The following is an 18,297-nucleotide window of genomic DNA, read 5'->3' on the forward strand; positions in this document are numbered from 1 at the left end:
CATCATTGCTGATTCGGTTAACACCGTGCGACGTTTTTTGCAAAATATTCCTATAGACGTGTATATTAAAAGAATTAATTTTGATTTTCAAAAAGATTTTGATTCGAGCCATCCATGTATTGGTTGAATTTTCTTCTGCCCCAGGGGTAACATGACATAAGATAAGAAATGCTTTATGCTCGTTGCCAAGCAATCAGTTTTTTAGGCCACATATTTTTTTTCAGCCCGTGATATTTATGTCAATCATAAATTTAATAAAAATGATACTATGTATTGCATCGCTTAAATTTCTATAAAATTCCTGAAGTTATAACCAAGTTTCAGTTACAAATGTTTCCGCAAACTCTACAATACATAGCTCAAATTTAAGTTGACTATCGAATTTATTTTTCATTGCTCAGAAGTAACCCTTAAATTCGTGCTCTGGATACAAATTATTTCAAGAAAGAAGGAAATAATTTTGAAATTTTAAAACAATTCACTTCGCAATATCTGCTCTGGTGTTTATAATACGATTCACAAAATTCATAGACCAGATCTTAAGGTAAGGAATTTCTTCAGCGAGTGCAAGCGAAATCAGAGCGTGAAGGCAGCGTCGGCGGCTATCGTTGCTGCAACTTCCATTATTCAGAAAATTACCATTGCCATTCAGGCACTTCGTATCCGAGGGAGCTAAAGTGAGGCTTGCAACCTGAGAATCTTCACGAGTTACCCCAAACTCGCGATTGGGTGGTTAATGGTGTCCTAATATCCTGCAATCCAAGTCACTTGCAACGCTCTCGAACAAAGCGCATGTCACTGATTTATCGACTGAAATATAACGGACATTACCAGGCTGTGTTCGTATGCCATTCTTCTTGGCTTCCTTTGTGAACTATGACACAAGCATTTTTCTCTCTTCTCAAGCGCCGGCCGCGAGGAACAATGTTTACTTTAGTTATGATTCTGCATTTCTGATTATAACAATTAATAGTAATGATAGAGGAGAGTAGCAGCTTCATGGCAAAGAATATGCATTAAAGTACCCGTAATTATTTCGGGTTAATAATCCTATATATCTCACAATATTAGGTTAGGTGTAACTGAGAATATTATTGTGTCAATTTCAAGTGGTTATTTGGGAAAAAATACTAATTTATGGTCATATTTACATGGTGATTTGTATAATAATGAAGAAGATCATGATTCACTTATTTCAGACGAAATGAAATTAATCAAATTAATTAACAAATCGAACGAGTAAATCTATACGTAATCAAATATTTTAGATGAGAAAATATTCAGCTTCTACCAAATATTGCTTGCCCAACTCAAACCTTTGAAGCCAGCTTGAATCAATCAAAGTTTAAGCTTCGGCACTGGCGAAGCACTGATAATATACGCTGATTTTAAGAACACCGTAAATTTAATAAGTAATTTCATGATGGACGTAGAGCGTGAGCTGTGTGACTTATAATTACCTGAGAAGCGTAACGGTCTTGAGGTATGGAGGCGAGATTATTTTATTATCGCTTATTGAATAGAGACAACTATAGGTTTAATAAAGAAAACTTTTTAATTGGCTGTGGCTTTAAGAGTGCCTTGATTGAATAATTAAAAATACTTTACTTAAATCTCATGATCCCAGCAACAGATTAATTTTGATTATATATAGATATTGTATCCGCGTTTTTCTTACTATTAGACAGTAATTACTATTTTGTAACCCCCAATTCAAAATTTATTTTGATTCGCAAAACTTTCTAGCAATGGTTAATAAATTTTATATCGTTTATACATTAAATTAGCACTTTGTGCACGAAAATAATTTTTTGCAAAAAAAAAATAATTAAAATCAGCACGAATATATCATCAATCAACCAGTTCGATTAATCCGCGCACAGATGATAACATGTTACGTAGAATCATTCCTACCTGATGTGTGAAATTATTCCCACAATAAATGACTCATTGCACCAACAGCGATACACTTTTGCTACTGAAACTCGTTTTGGGCTTGCATCCTGACCCATTCTGGCCTAGCAAAAGGACGTATATATCAGTGATACGTGCAGAAAGTGTATCACGATTTGTTCAATGTGACCATTCATATTTCCTGAGTGTAAAGTTCATGTATGAAACGGCACATTCCTGAAATAGCCTCAGGCACGCGGCCTGTAGCTGGGCTTATATTGAGCGCCTTGCGGCTGTACACTCAGAAAAATTGATGAGTCTAGTTGTCCAAATAGTGACGCTCTTTATATAGGTAACAGTGATACACCCTCACGGCCGTGCAATACAGAGAGCAAGAGATAGCCCACACAAGAGCAAAAAGTGCGTCATTATTTGGACAAAGTCTCTCCATTTGTCTGAGTGTAGAGGCGCAGGTGCGCGCTAGTAAATGAACTGAGTTTATTTCTGCCTCTTTCAGCCTTTATTTTATCGTCGTTCCTAAGAAAATATTTCGTTCGAGTGGTGCGTAAAGAGACTGATGAGTGAGACAGTTGATGTACGTCTTTTTTCTACGATAGTTATGAAATTATTTTAACACCTTTAAACCTTTCGTTTAAGTGGCAGTAAATAGCCAATTTATATTAATTATGGATTAATAGACACAGGCTTTATCTTTTATTATTTTAGTAATACATGAAATTTGTCGGTGAAAAGTGAAGAATTTAAATTTATTATTGGTTGCAGAAAAAATCTTTTATATTTGTTCATGTTATTGCCGTGTAAACTTTGACGTCTTAAATTAGACGAATATGATTTACCATTTTTCGCATGAACTGATAGTTTATTACCCTATTTTTAAGGGGCCAATGATATACACGAGGCAAGCAAAAGGTTACTTAGTTATTTGTTTGTTAGCTTAATTCTGTAAGGAATATCATTGAAAAATTAATCTTGCATAGGTACTACGTAAATATAAGTCTTTATTTTATGTCACTCGAAATATTTCAAATTCAGCGAAATTATGTTTTCTTTCAATAACAAAGTATTTCTTGAAAAAAAGAAAACTTGTTTATGGACATCAATTAATTTTAGATTATAAGCGAAATATATTATTGATAGGCAAATATGTGAAAACGATGATGGAATAATATAATGAAAAAAGTAACACGATCTGATAGAATAAATTTCCCGTAAACATTGCAATGTCGTTCAGTGAACTACAAGGTTTTAGCATGGAGTTGTAAGTTCATGTAGACGATACGTGAACATTCTTACCGGGGAATGGGTATAATTTTCTTTAATCAACACTTAGAAAAATTAATGGGACATATTGTAAAAATAAACACTATTCCCACCCAGAGCACGAGCTGATTCCACCTTATGCCAGGGCAATCTGGGTAAGTAAGACCAGCACGAGGTCAACAAATATAACTCAGTACTCACTGCAGTGAGTGACGGAGCGCATTTTCTCAAAATCGACGAAAACGTGAAGTCACGGACAGACAGACAGACAGACGGACGGACAGACATGACGAGCACAATAGTGCCTTTTTCATAAATGAGAAAATGCGCTAAAAATGCATCGCAATTTGACAAATTCTCGCTCATTCCTATGCATGAACTAACTTGCGCCATGATATGTTATCCAAGAATCTGGTGACATAATCTATTCTGATATCAAAGCAGCTATCTCGAGATGATGAGTTCTACCTAAAACATCACTAGCAGGTCTAGACTCATCACTAAGATCATCTTTCTTGACAAATTCTCGCTCATTCCTGTGAATGAACCAACTCGGGTCATTATGCTATCCAAGAATCTGGTGACATAATCTATTCTGATATCAATGCAGCTATCTCTTGATGATGAGTTCTAACTAAAACATTAATAGCAGGTCTAGGCTCATCTTTTTGCCAAATTTTCGCTCATTCCTGTGCATGAACTAACTTGCGCCATGATATGTTGTCCAAGAATCTGGTGCCATAATCTATTCTGATATCAATGCAGCTATCTCGAGATGATGAGATTTAACTAAAACATTAATAGCAGGTCAAGACTCATCACTAGGCTCATATTTTACCACTCATTCTTCACTAAGTTAATGGCAGTAAAATTATCACTGATCGTTCTTATGTACTTGGCTGGCTCTTGGCACAAGGCCTGATTTCTTGGCATCTACGACCGTGGATGCATTTCCTCTACACCTTCACTTGTTTTCTTGTCATACTTTAATGTACTTGTTGATTATGTGTTGCTTCTAATGGATTCTTTGTGCATAGACATTCAAACCCTAATAACGTTTACAGTTTGGGAATAACTCAGCTTTTTTATCTAATTTTATTTGAATATCTTCGTCTCCCCAAGTTGCAGAATTGCTCCTAATGCTTTTATTTCCTTTCCAGATAAAGCGGTCAATAAATATACCTTTTTCGAGATTAGGCTTAAAGAATTAATCCTGAGATTTTTTATTCAATTTGTCGCTGCTGTCGCAATAAACCGCAACTACCGTATAATTTTTATTGCTTATTTAAGAGCATCTATACGTTTTATGTTAATCACAGCATTCGCCCAGAGCATCTATATATTTATGTTAATTCGTTTTGTTTACAAACGATTGCTTGGGACAAAATATGCACCCGCTTCAAGCAAAGCACCAAGGTTCAGCAAGGTTCAAACACGGAACTCAAGGAACTTTTAAGGGTCATATTTGCAGGTGGTTTTCCCTGGGCTATTTCAGACCACATGACCGAGCTGCCAAGAGGGCTGTGATTCACACGCCTCGTGTCGTCCTGTCACTGGGACAATTCGGGCCAGCCGTCCGGGGCCCATACTTTCAAAAAAAGTTAAGAGATCGTAAGTTCATCAGCCAATCACTGATAGCCTTTCAAGCAAAATCCACCAATCATAGACAAGAAAATAGAGCGTAAGTACTTACGTTCACTTAGCGAGTTTTGAAAGTATGGCCCCGGATTTGTATTGTTCGTCTTGTTAATAGTTATGAACTGCGGGCCAAATCCCGCTACATGATTGACGTGTTGCGGTATTCAGTATGACTGCTGAAATATTAATTGCAGAATCCGAAAATAATAACGTAAAGATTTTCTATCTGTCATCAGCAAATCGAAATTTGTCAATTAATTTTTTTTCTATTCGAAAAATACAATTCTTATTACATTTCAAACGGTTGAATACTTCTGTGTCATATATATGTGCCAATACAAATTTAAAACATTATAACCTAATGTAGGTTTAATACGTGCTGTGTTATTTTAACGCATTCGCCCTAGATCCTACATTATGTTATGTTAGTATCATTATGTTAATATTATTATGTAATTATTATTATATTATTTTATTACGTTATTATTATTATGTTGTTATGAATCTCATAACATTAGTTATTGGATTCGATCATTTGCTTAAAGTCGAAATCAAGACATTACTACATCAAGTTTATTCAAAGTTTTTTCATCATTTCTTCACTGTTTGGAACACATACGCTCTAAATCGTAATCTGATGCATTATTAACTTTTTCTTGCTGACCTATGAAATTACACGAGATAATGCTGTCGCTTTTTAGCGCATTTTCTCATTTATGAAAAAAATGCACTATTGTGCTCGCCAAGTCCGTCTGTCCCTCCGTCTGTCTGTCCGTCCGTCCGTGAGTTCACGCTTCCGTAGACGAGAAAATGCGCTCTCTGTCACTCACGGCGGTGAGTACTGAGTTATATTTTTTATATCTGCCTCCAGATCCATTTAAAATAATTTATTATGATTTAAAAAAAACTCCATAGTTAAAGACGTTGGTCCAGAAAACCCGCACAACTTTTTCTTGTTGACCTATAAAATTGCACGGGATAATGCTGTCTCTTTTTTATATCTACCACCAGATCCATTTAAAATAATTTATTATGATTTAAAAACTCCATAGTTAAAGACGTTGGTCCAGAAAACCTGCACAACTGGCTGGCAACGTGAAGCTCCGCCAGCTAAAGCTTCCCGCAACTTTTTTATGCTGATTTTTTGCGGTTCTCGCCTCGAACTCTTTGGAAGGCACTTACTTAGAAAGGAAAGCAAATGCATCCGTAAATTTGTTTTTAGCAATTCCAGTATGAGCTTTGAAAATGTTTTGGGCGGGACCAAGCCCGGTTGAAAATCGCCCGCAGTTTTCAGAGCGGTAATTTATCTTCAAAATTAATGGAACTTTCCAGTTCGAGGCTCGTAGAGAATTTTTTCCTTTAAGCTCACACGGAGCCTTGATTGGTCTGTCTCTAATAATGGACTCATGGTAAACGAACATAAACCTTTAAACATGACATCGTTTTTGTACAAAATGAAGTTCCAGACGATATCTGGAACTATATTTATTCGTTGAAAAGCCTAAACATCGCCAACTTCACAGAACATGAACATTAAAATAATACATTGAATGAGTCCTTGGTTAGCTTGAAGTCCCGTATTTTGTTCAGTAGAGACTCTGAAGTTCGATATTTTGTTCAGTAGATACTCTGAAGTTCCATATTTTGTTCAGTAGAGACTCTGAAACATTAATTTGCGCGCCTAGAGCTTGCCGTGCGCGGACGCAGCGAAAGCCGGCCTCTGAGCTTGTCTGCGGCTGCTATGGAAATTTCCTTAAATTGGGTTATCTGCGCGCGCCTAAAGAATGGAAAATGTCAGACAAAAACGAGGTAAGAGTGCTCGGATGGCGAGAAAATTAGAGAGCTTCGATAGACCGACATAACACAGCGACCGCCTCTTAGGTTCATGAAAAATCGCGACATGGAAATTCATGGTCGTTTTTTATTGAATTTGCATGCGTTTTGAAGAGACTAATGATAAACTATGACATTGTAACATGGAAATAATAGAATGAATCAATTATGGAATAGATTAATGACGGAGTAAAATTTGTAATATGTTATTTGGGAACATGATAATTCATTTTTAGTTAATAGATTACAAAAAACTGCAACTTCGATCAATACACGATTTTTTTTTCATTTCTATTATTTCAGCAAAAGAGTTCATAGTTTTTAGTAAATTGAGCTAAAAGACATTTGCCTTATCAAGTTATTGTTAAAAATAACGTAATTATTCACAACTACTGAGTTAATAAGAGTTATCTGAGATGGACCTTATGTAAAGTATTAGCAAGGCTCATAGTTTAGTGACTGTTGACACGATTTGGTCGTAACAACTCCACCAACTGGGACAGATATGAGACTAGACATGCCAATTTTCGGTTAGTAATGCAGACGTGAATTATGAAAAATTTGTGTTTTCCAATTGAGCTAAAAACATCATTATACAGGACAGGATTACTGAATCAAATCGCAAGTATGGCTCTACTGCAGGATAAAAGATTCTTACGGAATGTCAGGAGAGGACGCAATAACTGGAAAGGTAATTTTTTGCCAAAAACGCTTACCGTTGCAAACACCTTCCTCGTTGTTTAATTTGGTAGAGGAAGATCCCGTATTTTTTAAAACTGCCTCGGAACGCAGCCCGAGCTCTCGTTGTAATGCTGTGTTAGGCTGAGGAGTGCTCGGGCTTGAACCATAAGCTGAGTCGGCAGATTTTGAAGCGCAAAGTCCAATTAGATTCTCAGGCTGAGTTCCTTCAGTAACTGTTGAAGAGAAATTTGGACTTCCAGAAATGGAAGTCGAAGCAGCAGAAATGCGCGGACTTTTTAGTTTGAGGCCACTTTGCTCCTGCTCTTGAGGCGCTTGGCTGGAGGTGCGGTCGCTCGACTTAGTGGAGGGATCTTTGTTACTTTTATTGTTACTATCTGGTAAAACTTTTTTTTTAGTATTTGGAGACAATGGTGGGGACTTTGATGCTGATTTTTTCTTGCGGTGATATGCGGGTCTAGCATTTTTTAAATCGTCATCCTCCGATTCACTCTGATTTTCCTTCTGCGGAGCTTGACAAGCCACTGGTCTTTTCCAAACCTTCTTTGGCTTACCAGGCAAGGCGGCGCCGTCGGTATTGGCTTTATTGGCAGGAATGGCAGACTGTTGAGCTTCGGAGGCACTAATTTTCTTCTGATCGAGACCTATGCCTAATTTCCCGGGTCTTTTCAAAACATTCCTAACTTCCCGAAGCTGGTCGACGGGTGGGGGCTTGGGATCCAATACCGGTATTTTCCAGACTTTTCTCAAAGTCGGTTCAGTAACTTTGTTGGCCTCAAGTTTATTTTTCTCATTGCCTCCTCCCTTATCAACCGGCCGTTTTTTGAGTACGTTTCGCGCGTTGTGGATTTCATTGTCAACTTTCTTTCCGTTGGATATTGGTAGAGGATGCACCTTCTTTTCATTTTTATCATTGAAAATTGAGGATTTATCTTCTTCCTGTCCACCAGTTAATCTATTATCAGTTTTTGTTTGGCAAAGCTCACTTCTCCCGATTATTGTGTCACTTTCTTTAGCGAAAGTATCAGAAATTTGGGTACAACCACAAGTCGATGGTGATATTTTTATTTTTTCATTTCCATTTGTTGAGGTCAATTTTCTTCCCAAATTTATCTTTCCTGATGATTTTTCATTTACATCTCCTACACCTAATGCTTCCCTATAAGCACTTTTCTGCTCTTCACTCAATTTGTTGCGTTTCGTGTCGTTTAGCATTACATTATTCGATGATGGAGAGCTAAGTACCCTAGAATTATCATCTTCATTAGATGAATTTTTTTCTTTTGAAACATCAGGTAGATCAGTATCATCAGTCCGGACGTTGAGAAATTTTTTATCGTGGGCAATTCCTTTCGATATTTTATTTGGGTCCACGCTTGGAGGACTCTTGTTATTCCTCGCAGGTTCTGCCGCAGAAACTTTGTCGGAACTCATTTGAGCTTTTTTCTCGAATAATTGCAGAGACCTTCCATCTTCATTACTGTCTTTAACTTTGGTAATTCGATTATTATTGGTTCCAATCCCTTTTTGCAAGAGATTTTTTATATTCGCGGCATCATTTCCAAATTTGATCAAAGGCCTCGGAGATTTCTTATTAGCTTCCGGCCGTAATGCTTCAGATGAGGCGTTCGCATTTGAAGAGTTTTTGTGACCCACCCATGCCGTGTCCAAATTAGAGCGCCTGTCGTCGAAGTTTATTTCTTCATCTCCTTTTTCTGCTCGTGTACAACTGGAAGATTTTTTCATTGCTTGCACAATTTCCGAAGTCGAGACTGAGTCCTGTAGGCACGCAATTGATTCACTCTCCGGAGTGACTACATCCCCTTTCCAAGATTGAACTTTTTTGGTTGTGTCATCAACAAAGCTTGAAGCCCTATTAAGATCGCCGTCCTGAATTAAACTAACGTATCTGATTTCGTTCACGTTCCAAAATTCTCTAGACTGAGCGCTCGATTTTTGGTTCAAGGTGGATTTTTCGGAATCTAAACTAATGGATATTTTCCCCGTGACTTTGTTTAAATCCAAAGCAGCATTACCACACTGGAACTCTACTCTATTTACTCTGTCAACAGGATTATCAAGGGCAAAAGATGAAGTAGATTTAGATAAATCATACAAATTAAGGGAAGGATTGTCAGAGGATGAAACGGAACTAAGGATATTAGCTGAAGTTTTAGATTTGTTGATGTACGGTGACCTTTTCTTCCTCCATGGCGCATCTTCAAGGCAAGTGTTTGATTTTTCATCCTTTGTTTGCAATGCAAGGGTTAAACTTCCAACAATGGCCGTTGGTCCATTAACACTGCTACTGCAACTGCTTCCGTAGGATTCTGAAGATAAACTATTACGCCCACTTTCATAACTACTTTTGCATTCAGAGTCATCTTTGTTCTTGCAAATGTTATCGCAGACGGCAATGCTCATTTTTATCTTTTCCATACCCTTCATCAGAGCGAGCTGAGGTGTTGGGCTTTTCTTGCAAAGGCGTTCCTGCTCCCGAGTGTCGTCTGAAGACGACAATAGATCACACGCCTTTTCTTGGCATTTCTCATTATTCTTTTCACACGGCGCAGAAATTTGTTCATCAGAATTCTGGATGAACGATATTTTGTTCGCTTCAAAATCCTTAACACCATGTAGCTTTACAGTTATAACATCGCCTCGACTAGTGTCTTTCTTGGGGCCGGTCTTAGACAGCCTTTTTACACTCGCTTTCTTGATCGATACTTGCTGCTTGACAAAGCGTCTAAGCTTGTCAACGATGATTGATCCGTCATTGAGACTCATATCCCCGCTAGCTCGACGCTTAGCAACGATAGATTCCATCGGGTTCACGGTGCGTCCTGATATTTTCTTGCTGTCAGTATCTTCGCAGATCGTCGGGGTATTGGGAAAACTTTCGCCGCTATCCGCATCTATGAGTTGCTTAATTTCTTCGTCGGACTCGATGTCAACATCTGGGTGTAGTGATGCTGCTACTATCATGTCTTTTACGTCTTGTGCGCTGGCGAGTTCTGTTTCTTCGACTGACTTGTCGGTGGCAGCACAAAAAACAACTCCGTCGTCCAGTTCTGTTCCTGGCTTCGAAAGCTTCCTCGCTCCCGAGTAAATGTTCTTCTGGTCATTATTACTCTGGGGAATGTGAGAAGAAGCAGATGTTCTTTTTTGCTCCTCTTGGTCCTTTACTGAAAGAGATTCACTCCCTAGTCGAACAACAACTTCTTCCACGTCACGATTAGGCTTAACCTCATCAGAGTCTGATGAAAAATAAAAATATGACCGATCGCGCGGTCCATACTGGAGATTTGCTGTATTAGGTTTCTTTTCAATAATAGTGTATTTGTCGAGCAATTTCTGGGCCACAGTTTTGATGGAATTTTTTCGAACCTCGTTTACATTTTTCTTTTGATCCTGATTTCGTTTGATAGTTAAACGGACCACTTGACGGTTACGAGAAATTTTCCCTGGATCATTGCGCTTCACATCTCCATGCAACCTTGAAGATGTTGGTGGCTTGCTCAAGTTAATATCATTGCTGTTTATTTCTTTCGGCTTAGGAGGATCGAGATATGTGTATTTGGAGGTGTATGTCGACGCTTCTACCTTATTGGTGCTCTTTCGAGGCAGGTAAAATCTTTCTGGGTAGGTTTTATCTCCATCCGAATTGAATCTTCGAGACCTATACGGTGCCGATGGCAGATCCTCGACGTAGGCTTCGGTGTCCCCAAAGGCTTTCCTAAGGGACGCTGTATTTCCTGACAAAAAAGAAGGTACGGCCGAAATCTTCCTTCTTGTGGGCGATGTGCTGGCATCGTAATTTGATAGAACAGAGGACGAAGCCGAAGATTTCAGCCCATAAGGGGAAGAAGTGCTTCCGGAACTCGAATGTCCGCCAAGTCTGTACGGGTAGAACGATGTTGAGGGAGTGAGGTTGTAGTTACTTGAGCTGGTTGATCCATACGCGGAAGTTTGGCTGAATGGAGTGTAGGTTTTGCTGCCACTATAAGGTCGAGCCGCGCCATAATTCGAGTAATTGTAAGAAGTGTATGAAGTGTAGGGCATTCTACAAAGATTTAAGTGAAATTTATCTGGATCTCAAAAAAAACTAAAAGGAGAAAATGGGAAACTATAGAAGGTACTCACACTTACAATAATCCTAATTAATTAACAAGGAGTCGATCTTTTCTGTGAGTAACTCCGAAAAGAGCTAATGAAGGAGAACTCAGAGATTGTAATTTAAGGGAATATTCTAAAAAATTTCTCAGAATTTCCAAAACTATATTGTTAGAACAAGTTAGATTGAAGCGTCACTATTTTATTCGCAACGCGATATTTCATACCTATTTCTATACTGTTCACTTTATTATACAAGAAAAAGCATTTATCGTCTTCAGTCAGAGAACATAGTTAAATCACTGAGACCGCATTGCATTAAACAGTTCATTGTATTGTATTAAATTGTATTGTATTGTATCGCATTGTATTAAACAGTTCATTGTATTCATTGTGACGCCAATCACCCGTTTTTTAATATTTTTACAATAATCGCCATGCTTCTTCTTCACACATTTATCACCAAAACATGATATTGATTTCTTCAAGCTTTTGTCTGTGCATCTCTTGAGTAATTTCCAGTCTCAGCAATATTTGCCTGATTTTACTCTCGTACATTTTTATAGTTATCATCGCAGTATTTCAGTTTTCTTACATAAGTTTAAAAAATTTTTAATCTTTTATTTGAAAAGTATTTTGCGAATGGGTATTATCCGCTTGAAAAATATAATTATTTTTTATATAAGTTTTTATCGTGAAAATCTAATACAACGACAAACAAAAACCTTTTTGGTCACGTGATCTTGAATGACTATTATAATTATTCTTGATATGAAATAATTATAATAAGATAATAATTTTTATGAAGTTTGCAATAATGATTAACTTTACATGAATGTTTTCCTTTGGATGCACGTGAAAAACAACGAATGTGCAAACTAAACTATCTTAAAAGGTTCTGAATAAGATTAGACTTGATTTGAATTCATTACTGTCAGAGATAATTATGAACTTGAACTATGACATGATGAACATAAAATAATCTACAAGATAAGATATTCTTGAAATGAACCCAGTATATGACTATCAATTCAATAAATCAGAGACTATTCGCGGATGTAATTAGCCCGAGCTATAGTTATTCCTCAATTGTTATCATTTACGAAAATTGCCTAAGACTGCAAGACTTTTGGAACAAAATCGAAATGGATAAGTTTTTCAAGTCCAATTATTAAGTTCAAATAAACAATTATAATTGTCAAAATATAATAATAGAAAAATATTGCAAAAATATTGATCAATGCAATTTTCCAATAAAGCCTACCAACAATTATTAAGCAAGTAAAAATAGACAATTTAAATGTAAACAAATACGAAGAAATTAAACTTTTCCCTCTCTTGGAGGCTTCTACAGCGGGAATTTTGGCAGAGTTCGAGTAAGCCAACCTACTCAGTCCTTGAAATAACTAATGCGGTAGTTAGAAGTTTATTGTATTCAACTTACTGATATACCTGTACAATCGTACGTTCTTAACCACAATTTTGAATATAAATATTAAATAGATCACGATGCTGCTTACATTATCCTTCAGTTTTTTTGTTTACACAGTCATCGACATCAGAGGTGAAAAATCTGCAAGGATGAAAAACAAGTGGACGCAATATTGCAAAGTCACAAACTCAATTGATTTTCACGTTATTTTCTCAAAACTTCATATTAAGTCGACAAAAGTTCGTTGATGTGAGAACTACTCTTATTTGTATTTTCCGAGAAAATTTGAAGCCGAGAAAACGAGTTAAAATTATTTTCCTGTTATGAAAAAATCTAACATTTGCAAATTTAGCAGCAATAAATTATGCCTTTCCTCCCGGACACGAATCCTCCTCGAAAATGCACACACAACACTATAATTAACTTTTTCGTAATTTTGAACAACGTTATCACATTGCACGTTATACCAGTAAAATTTATATTGGCATTGAGTGAGTAAAATAAAAACATCTATTGAGAATGTGCCCAAACTTAGCTTTTCTATTAAAACCCCAAACTTTTGCTGAGCTCTAAATCGCAGAATAAGCGCTTCAATTATTAAAAATTCGCAGTATTTATCAACACGTTAAATCATCAAGAATATCATGCAAATTCTAGACATTAAGAGCACCAGTCCTCTCTCATACACAGCTGCAGGCCAACTGGGTGCCAACTGCACCATAGCCGCAGCTGTAACAGTGGCAGCTGTAACAGTGGCAGTCGTAACAGTGGCAGCCGTAACAGTGGCAGCCGTAACAGTGGCAGTCGTAACAGTGGCAGTCGTAACAGTGGCGCGCGTAACAGTGGCAGTCGTAACAGTGGCAGCTGTAACAGTGGCAGTTGTAACAGTGGCAGCCGTAACAGTGGCGCGCGTAACAGTGGCAGCTGTAACAGTGGCAGCCGTAACAGTGGCAGTTGTAACAGTGGCAGCCGTAACAGCTTCAGTCGTTACAGTTTCAGTCGTAACAGTTACAGCTGTAACAGTGGCAGTCGTAACAGTGGCACCCGTAACAGTTACAGTCGTAACAATTGCAGTCGTAACAGTTACAGTCGTAACACTTACAGTCGTAACAGTTACTGTCGTAACAGTTACAGTCGTAACAATTGCAGTCGTAATAATGGTAAACGCGACGAATGCAGCTCTAAAGACACCAGCTGTAACACTGAAAGATATTAAACTTCTGCAAATTCAACCGAGGCTGCCGCTGCACAGACAGTTATAAAACAGCGGCAGGCAGCGATAAAGCTTATGCTGTAATAACAGTAACAACTGTTGTACCTGTAATATAGGTAATAATTAAATTCACTGTGCATCTCATTAAGCAATAATAATTGCCACTGAAATGAAGTTTGTTGCGACTTCTGCCATGACTTCTCAGTCTTGCCAACGTCTGACGCAGCAATTTTTTTAGTCATGCAGATCCTAACCCATAGAAAACATGACTGAAATGTAAGGAGGTGTCACATATATCAACAGCATAAAACTCCTTACACTGTAAACTGAATGAAAATGTTTTTCATTTGTTTTCTGACACTTCGTCGCAACCGCTTTTTCTTCGCATGCTGGCGGATTTAGGAGACAAAATATGTTTATAGACGGATTTATGTTCCTGAATATTGAAAATAATTTATCAAATTCCTAGACATACCTGGATGCCTGTTTGACCTGGATGCCCCGGATATACTTGACAGACCTGAATGCCTGTTTTGTGAAATATGCATCCAGGTGCTAAATTTTTTTTAATTTCGTATTTTATAACCTTCACGAATTGCAAAATCGGCAAAATTGCGTATTTTCTAACATTTAAAAAGTACGCAATCAGCTTCTTCTCACATGTTTATCACCCAAATGCAATATTACGCAATAACTGCACTTTCATTTGGATAGCTCCTTAACAATAACTAAGGAATAAGAATAATAATAATAACATTATCAAATAATTACTAATTAAAACTGTGACACAGCAACTAGGGAGCGTAGAGGCCGTCGTCGCATTGGGGGCAAGCGTGACACTGTCGGGTCTGCCAAGATGACGTGTTCGATATTAGGATGTTGCACTCATCATGTTTAAAAATAATAATCATTTGCCAATCATAATAATCAATAATAATTTATTATATAATATAATATAGAAATAATATAATATAATATAATATAATATAATATTATGTAATATTATATGATTTAATATAATATAATAAATGTAGTTATGCACCTATAACTAAATAACTAAAAAATAAACAAGTTAATGCCATTCTTTGCATGACATTTTTCTTCAATTCATGCGTTTTATATCCTGCAATTACTTAAGGAATTCAAAGAGCATAAATTTTTATATTGCACAACGCACAAGTAAATTAACAAGATAGCATTCGTTGGGTAAACTTTCTTTTCAATTTTATGCAGTGAATTCTTACAAAATGCTTTAATAAAAATATTATGGAAAAATTGTTTCCATTGTTTCAATTGTTTTTGACTTTCCTCTTTCAGACGTTTTGTTAAATAGAAATAGTGTACAGATGTATTTAGTTCCATTAAATCGCAATGAAAGTTGAGAAATAATAACATGAGCGTTTTGATAGATATCGAGCGCTTATTCCGCTTTGTAATGGTCGCGCTTATTGGGTTCCAAATTCATCCTGTATGTGATCTGATGCAGTAAAAGTTGTTAATTTTCAATATAATAATTGTTGGTAAGAGGTTTATTCACGCATTCTAAAGCAGTTTCATTCTTTTTGTATTTTAGTTATATTTGTGAAATGAAATAAGCAGTGTGCCTTTCAAGTCAACTTTTGAAGCAGTCAACTTTTTGAAGTCTCGAACTTTCATTCCATGAAACAAGCAATCGTGATAAATTTGCCTTGCACTCTGCATTGCCATTTTACACTCAACATTACCAGCAATCACGCCACTTGGAATCATTCTCGGCCACACGCAGCATTTTTCATGCTATTTCTAGCGGGAAATACAGCATTCTATCGCCGTCGTCATTGCACGCTTGTGCCACGTAAGATCTTCAGTTACACGGTCAAGGGCTTGGTTTTATGTCAAGGATGTGTCTCTCGTAGCGTGTAATGTTACCTCAACACCTCCAGACATAAATTAAACCTAATATATTACATATATGTTTCGCTGACTTACTTAACAATGAGTTGTGTAACTTCCAATACCAATGAAGCTATACCACCGACATGTGACCTGAGTAATCTAACGCTAATGATTAAACAGATATTTAATGCATATATTGGATGAAATTTAGCGCCACCATTCCGACTCCTAAACTCATACAAATTATGAGCGCTTCTTAACTTTGTCATCCCGCAAAATTTGAATTAATGCATAACGCATCGCATTATTTTAATCTTTTAACCTTATAGGGCCTGACACATTTGAACTTGATAGAACTCTTTTGCCTAATAATTTAATTAACTAAATCGTGCCGTGCGTAGAGTGAGGCTCTTGCTTCCCCACCAAGGAACAAAATGTTCATGTGCATGCATGAATCTATTGGAATAATATGATAGGTGAAAATATTATGAATATTGATATTAAACTGACAATATTTAGAAACGATGATGTCATATCCGTATTCTCATTAACTGTGCACTGCGGCTGATTAATACAATTAATTAAGTCGACATTCAATATTTTTCCCTTCACAATAGTCCTGAATTAACCAAAACTGTGGAAACTCCAACTAGACTGACAAGCTCCAAAGTGGACCTTTAACAAAGAAAGTCGCCATGGCAACCGACCGTTCTTTGCCATAGAGATGTATTTTTTTCACAGCAGAATGAATGCTGTTTTTGATTCAACATGTAATGTTAACTTATTTACTCTCGTGGTTTGTGATGCTTTATATTAACTTGAATGCCCTTTTGTTCGAATTGTCTTGTACCCAACGAGAGTTGGTTTTGATTTTGTCGGTTTACCTGTTTGCTATTAGACCTGCAAAAATTGTTCCGTTTACCTGATATTATTCTACTGGCTTACCTCTTAAAGATACATTCAGATACCCACATTCTAAAGATACATTTAGTGCGCACAAGAATTATATTTTTAGTTTGGTAAGTTCGGCGTAAATACAACTGGTGCGAGTATGGCGCCTCTTGAATCAGAGCTGTCTGGTGCACTCGCCGCTGCCAACCGCTGAAGGCGCTTGCCAAGCATGCAGGTGTCGTGGCAGACGTGAATTACGATTGAAAACATGCATTGCTTTTCCTTTCAAATTCACCAACAGCTTATGTGAATTACGATTGAAAACATGCATTGCTTTTCCTATCAAATTCTCCAACAGCTTACGAGAATTACGATTGAAAACATGCATTGGTTTTCCTTTCAAATTCACCAACAGCTTATTGGGTTGGTAGCTCAAACCCGTGCTGCTCATACTTCATGGAGTTAATTAAATATTTGAAGTTTTCGTTCGTATTAGCAAAATATTTAATAGAAGAAACATGATGAATACGAACACTGAATATTCTATGTCTCAAAAAAGTATTTTATGTATATATGTTGATTTCTGCAATAGTGTTGAATAGCAGGTATTTTTAAGTTTAGGTAAATCGTCCGACACAAATAATCTTCGAAAATAGTTAAAATTCTGAACGAATTTCACCCTGGGCTTCGAGTAATTTCCTTTATGTTCGAAATTCATTCCATACTTTATTACTATGGCATCCTCATAAAATGGAGTTTTAATCCAGCTGAAGATTTTGACTTTTTTTGCCAATAACAACCAAGATGGCTAACTCTTTTCGTGTGATTGAAACAACTTAAATATAGTATAGCACTTTATCGTGGCAAAATTTATCGTGTAAAAAACAAACAGTATTTCGTACCAATAGTGATCTCTATTACGTCTTTTAATACAAAGATTTTATTTCAAATTCAGAGTTAATACTAGTAACAATTAATATCTGAAACCATTAATAAGATCTGAAAAAATTCGCCCGTATTATAATGTTCTTGTCCTGAATTCAAACCTCGTTGTAGCTCATTGTTTTCTGTACATTGAAATAATTGGTAAGAAGAATCATCTTGCAAAAGCATCGGTATCTATGCGCGAGGGTTCTATTTTAAGAAGGAATGCCTCGTATCAATAAACGCTCCCTCGCTAAGAAGGGTAGAGTTTGTGGCTCACTCGACGCATGGGGTGGTGGAATCCGACCCTTGGTGAGTCACAGGAATGAACTGAGGGCAAAGTATGACAGACATTCAGAAGTAAGAATAAGTACAGAAATGTCATTATCATAATATTCATGTAATGATAATGGTATTTCTGTACTTTACGAATATAGTATCATATCGCTATATTCGGAAATCTTCATCCATAGATCGTTTCTAAAAAATTTTGTTCATACTAAAA

General features: G+C 36.8%; 1 protein-coding gene across 2 annotated transcripts in view; it reads right to left on the reverse strand.

Moving 5' to 3' along the window:
- The window catches only part of LOC108679770 (putative protein kinase C delta type homolog), a 79,458-nt gene that overhangs the window by 32,664 nt on the left and 28,497 nt on the right, over nt 1-18,297 (reverse strand). The window contains exon 1 of one of the 2 annotated variants that reach the window (XM_018168490.2): nt 7,362-11,444. The exons of the other annotated variant lie outside the window; for it this stretch is intronic. Coding sequence (XP_018023979.1) covers nt 7,362-11,406 — 4,045 coding nt within the window. The 5' untranslated portion in view covers nt 11,407-11,444. Of the gene's footprint in view, nt 1-7,361; nt 11,445-18,297 lie in introns of those variants that run through there. 2 annotated transcript variants of the gene reach the window in all.

This window comes from Hyalella azteca, unplaced genomic scaffold (assembly GCF_000764305.2).
Source record: "Hyalella azteca isolate HAZT.00-mixed unplaced genomic scaffold, Hazt_2.0.2 contig13348, whole genome shotgun sequence".
NCBI lineage: Eukaryota > Metazoa > Arthropoda > Malacostraca > Amphipoda > Hyalellidae > Hyalella > Hyalella azteca.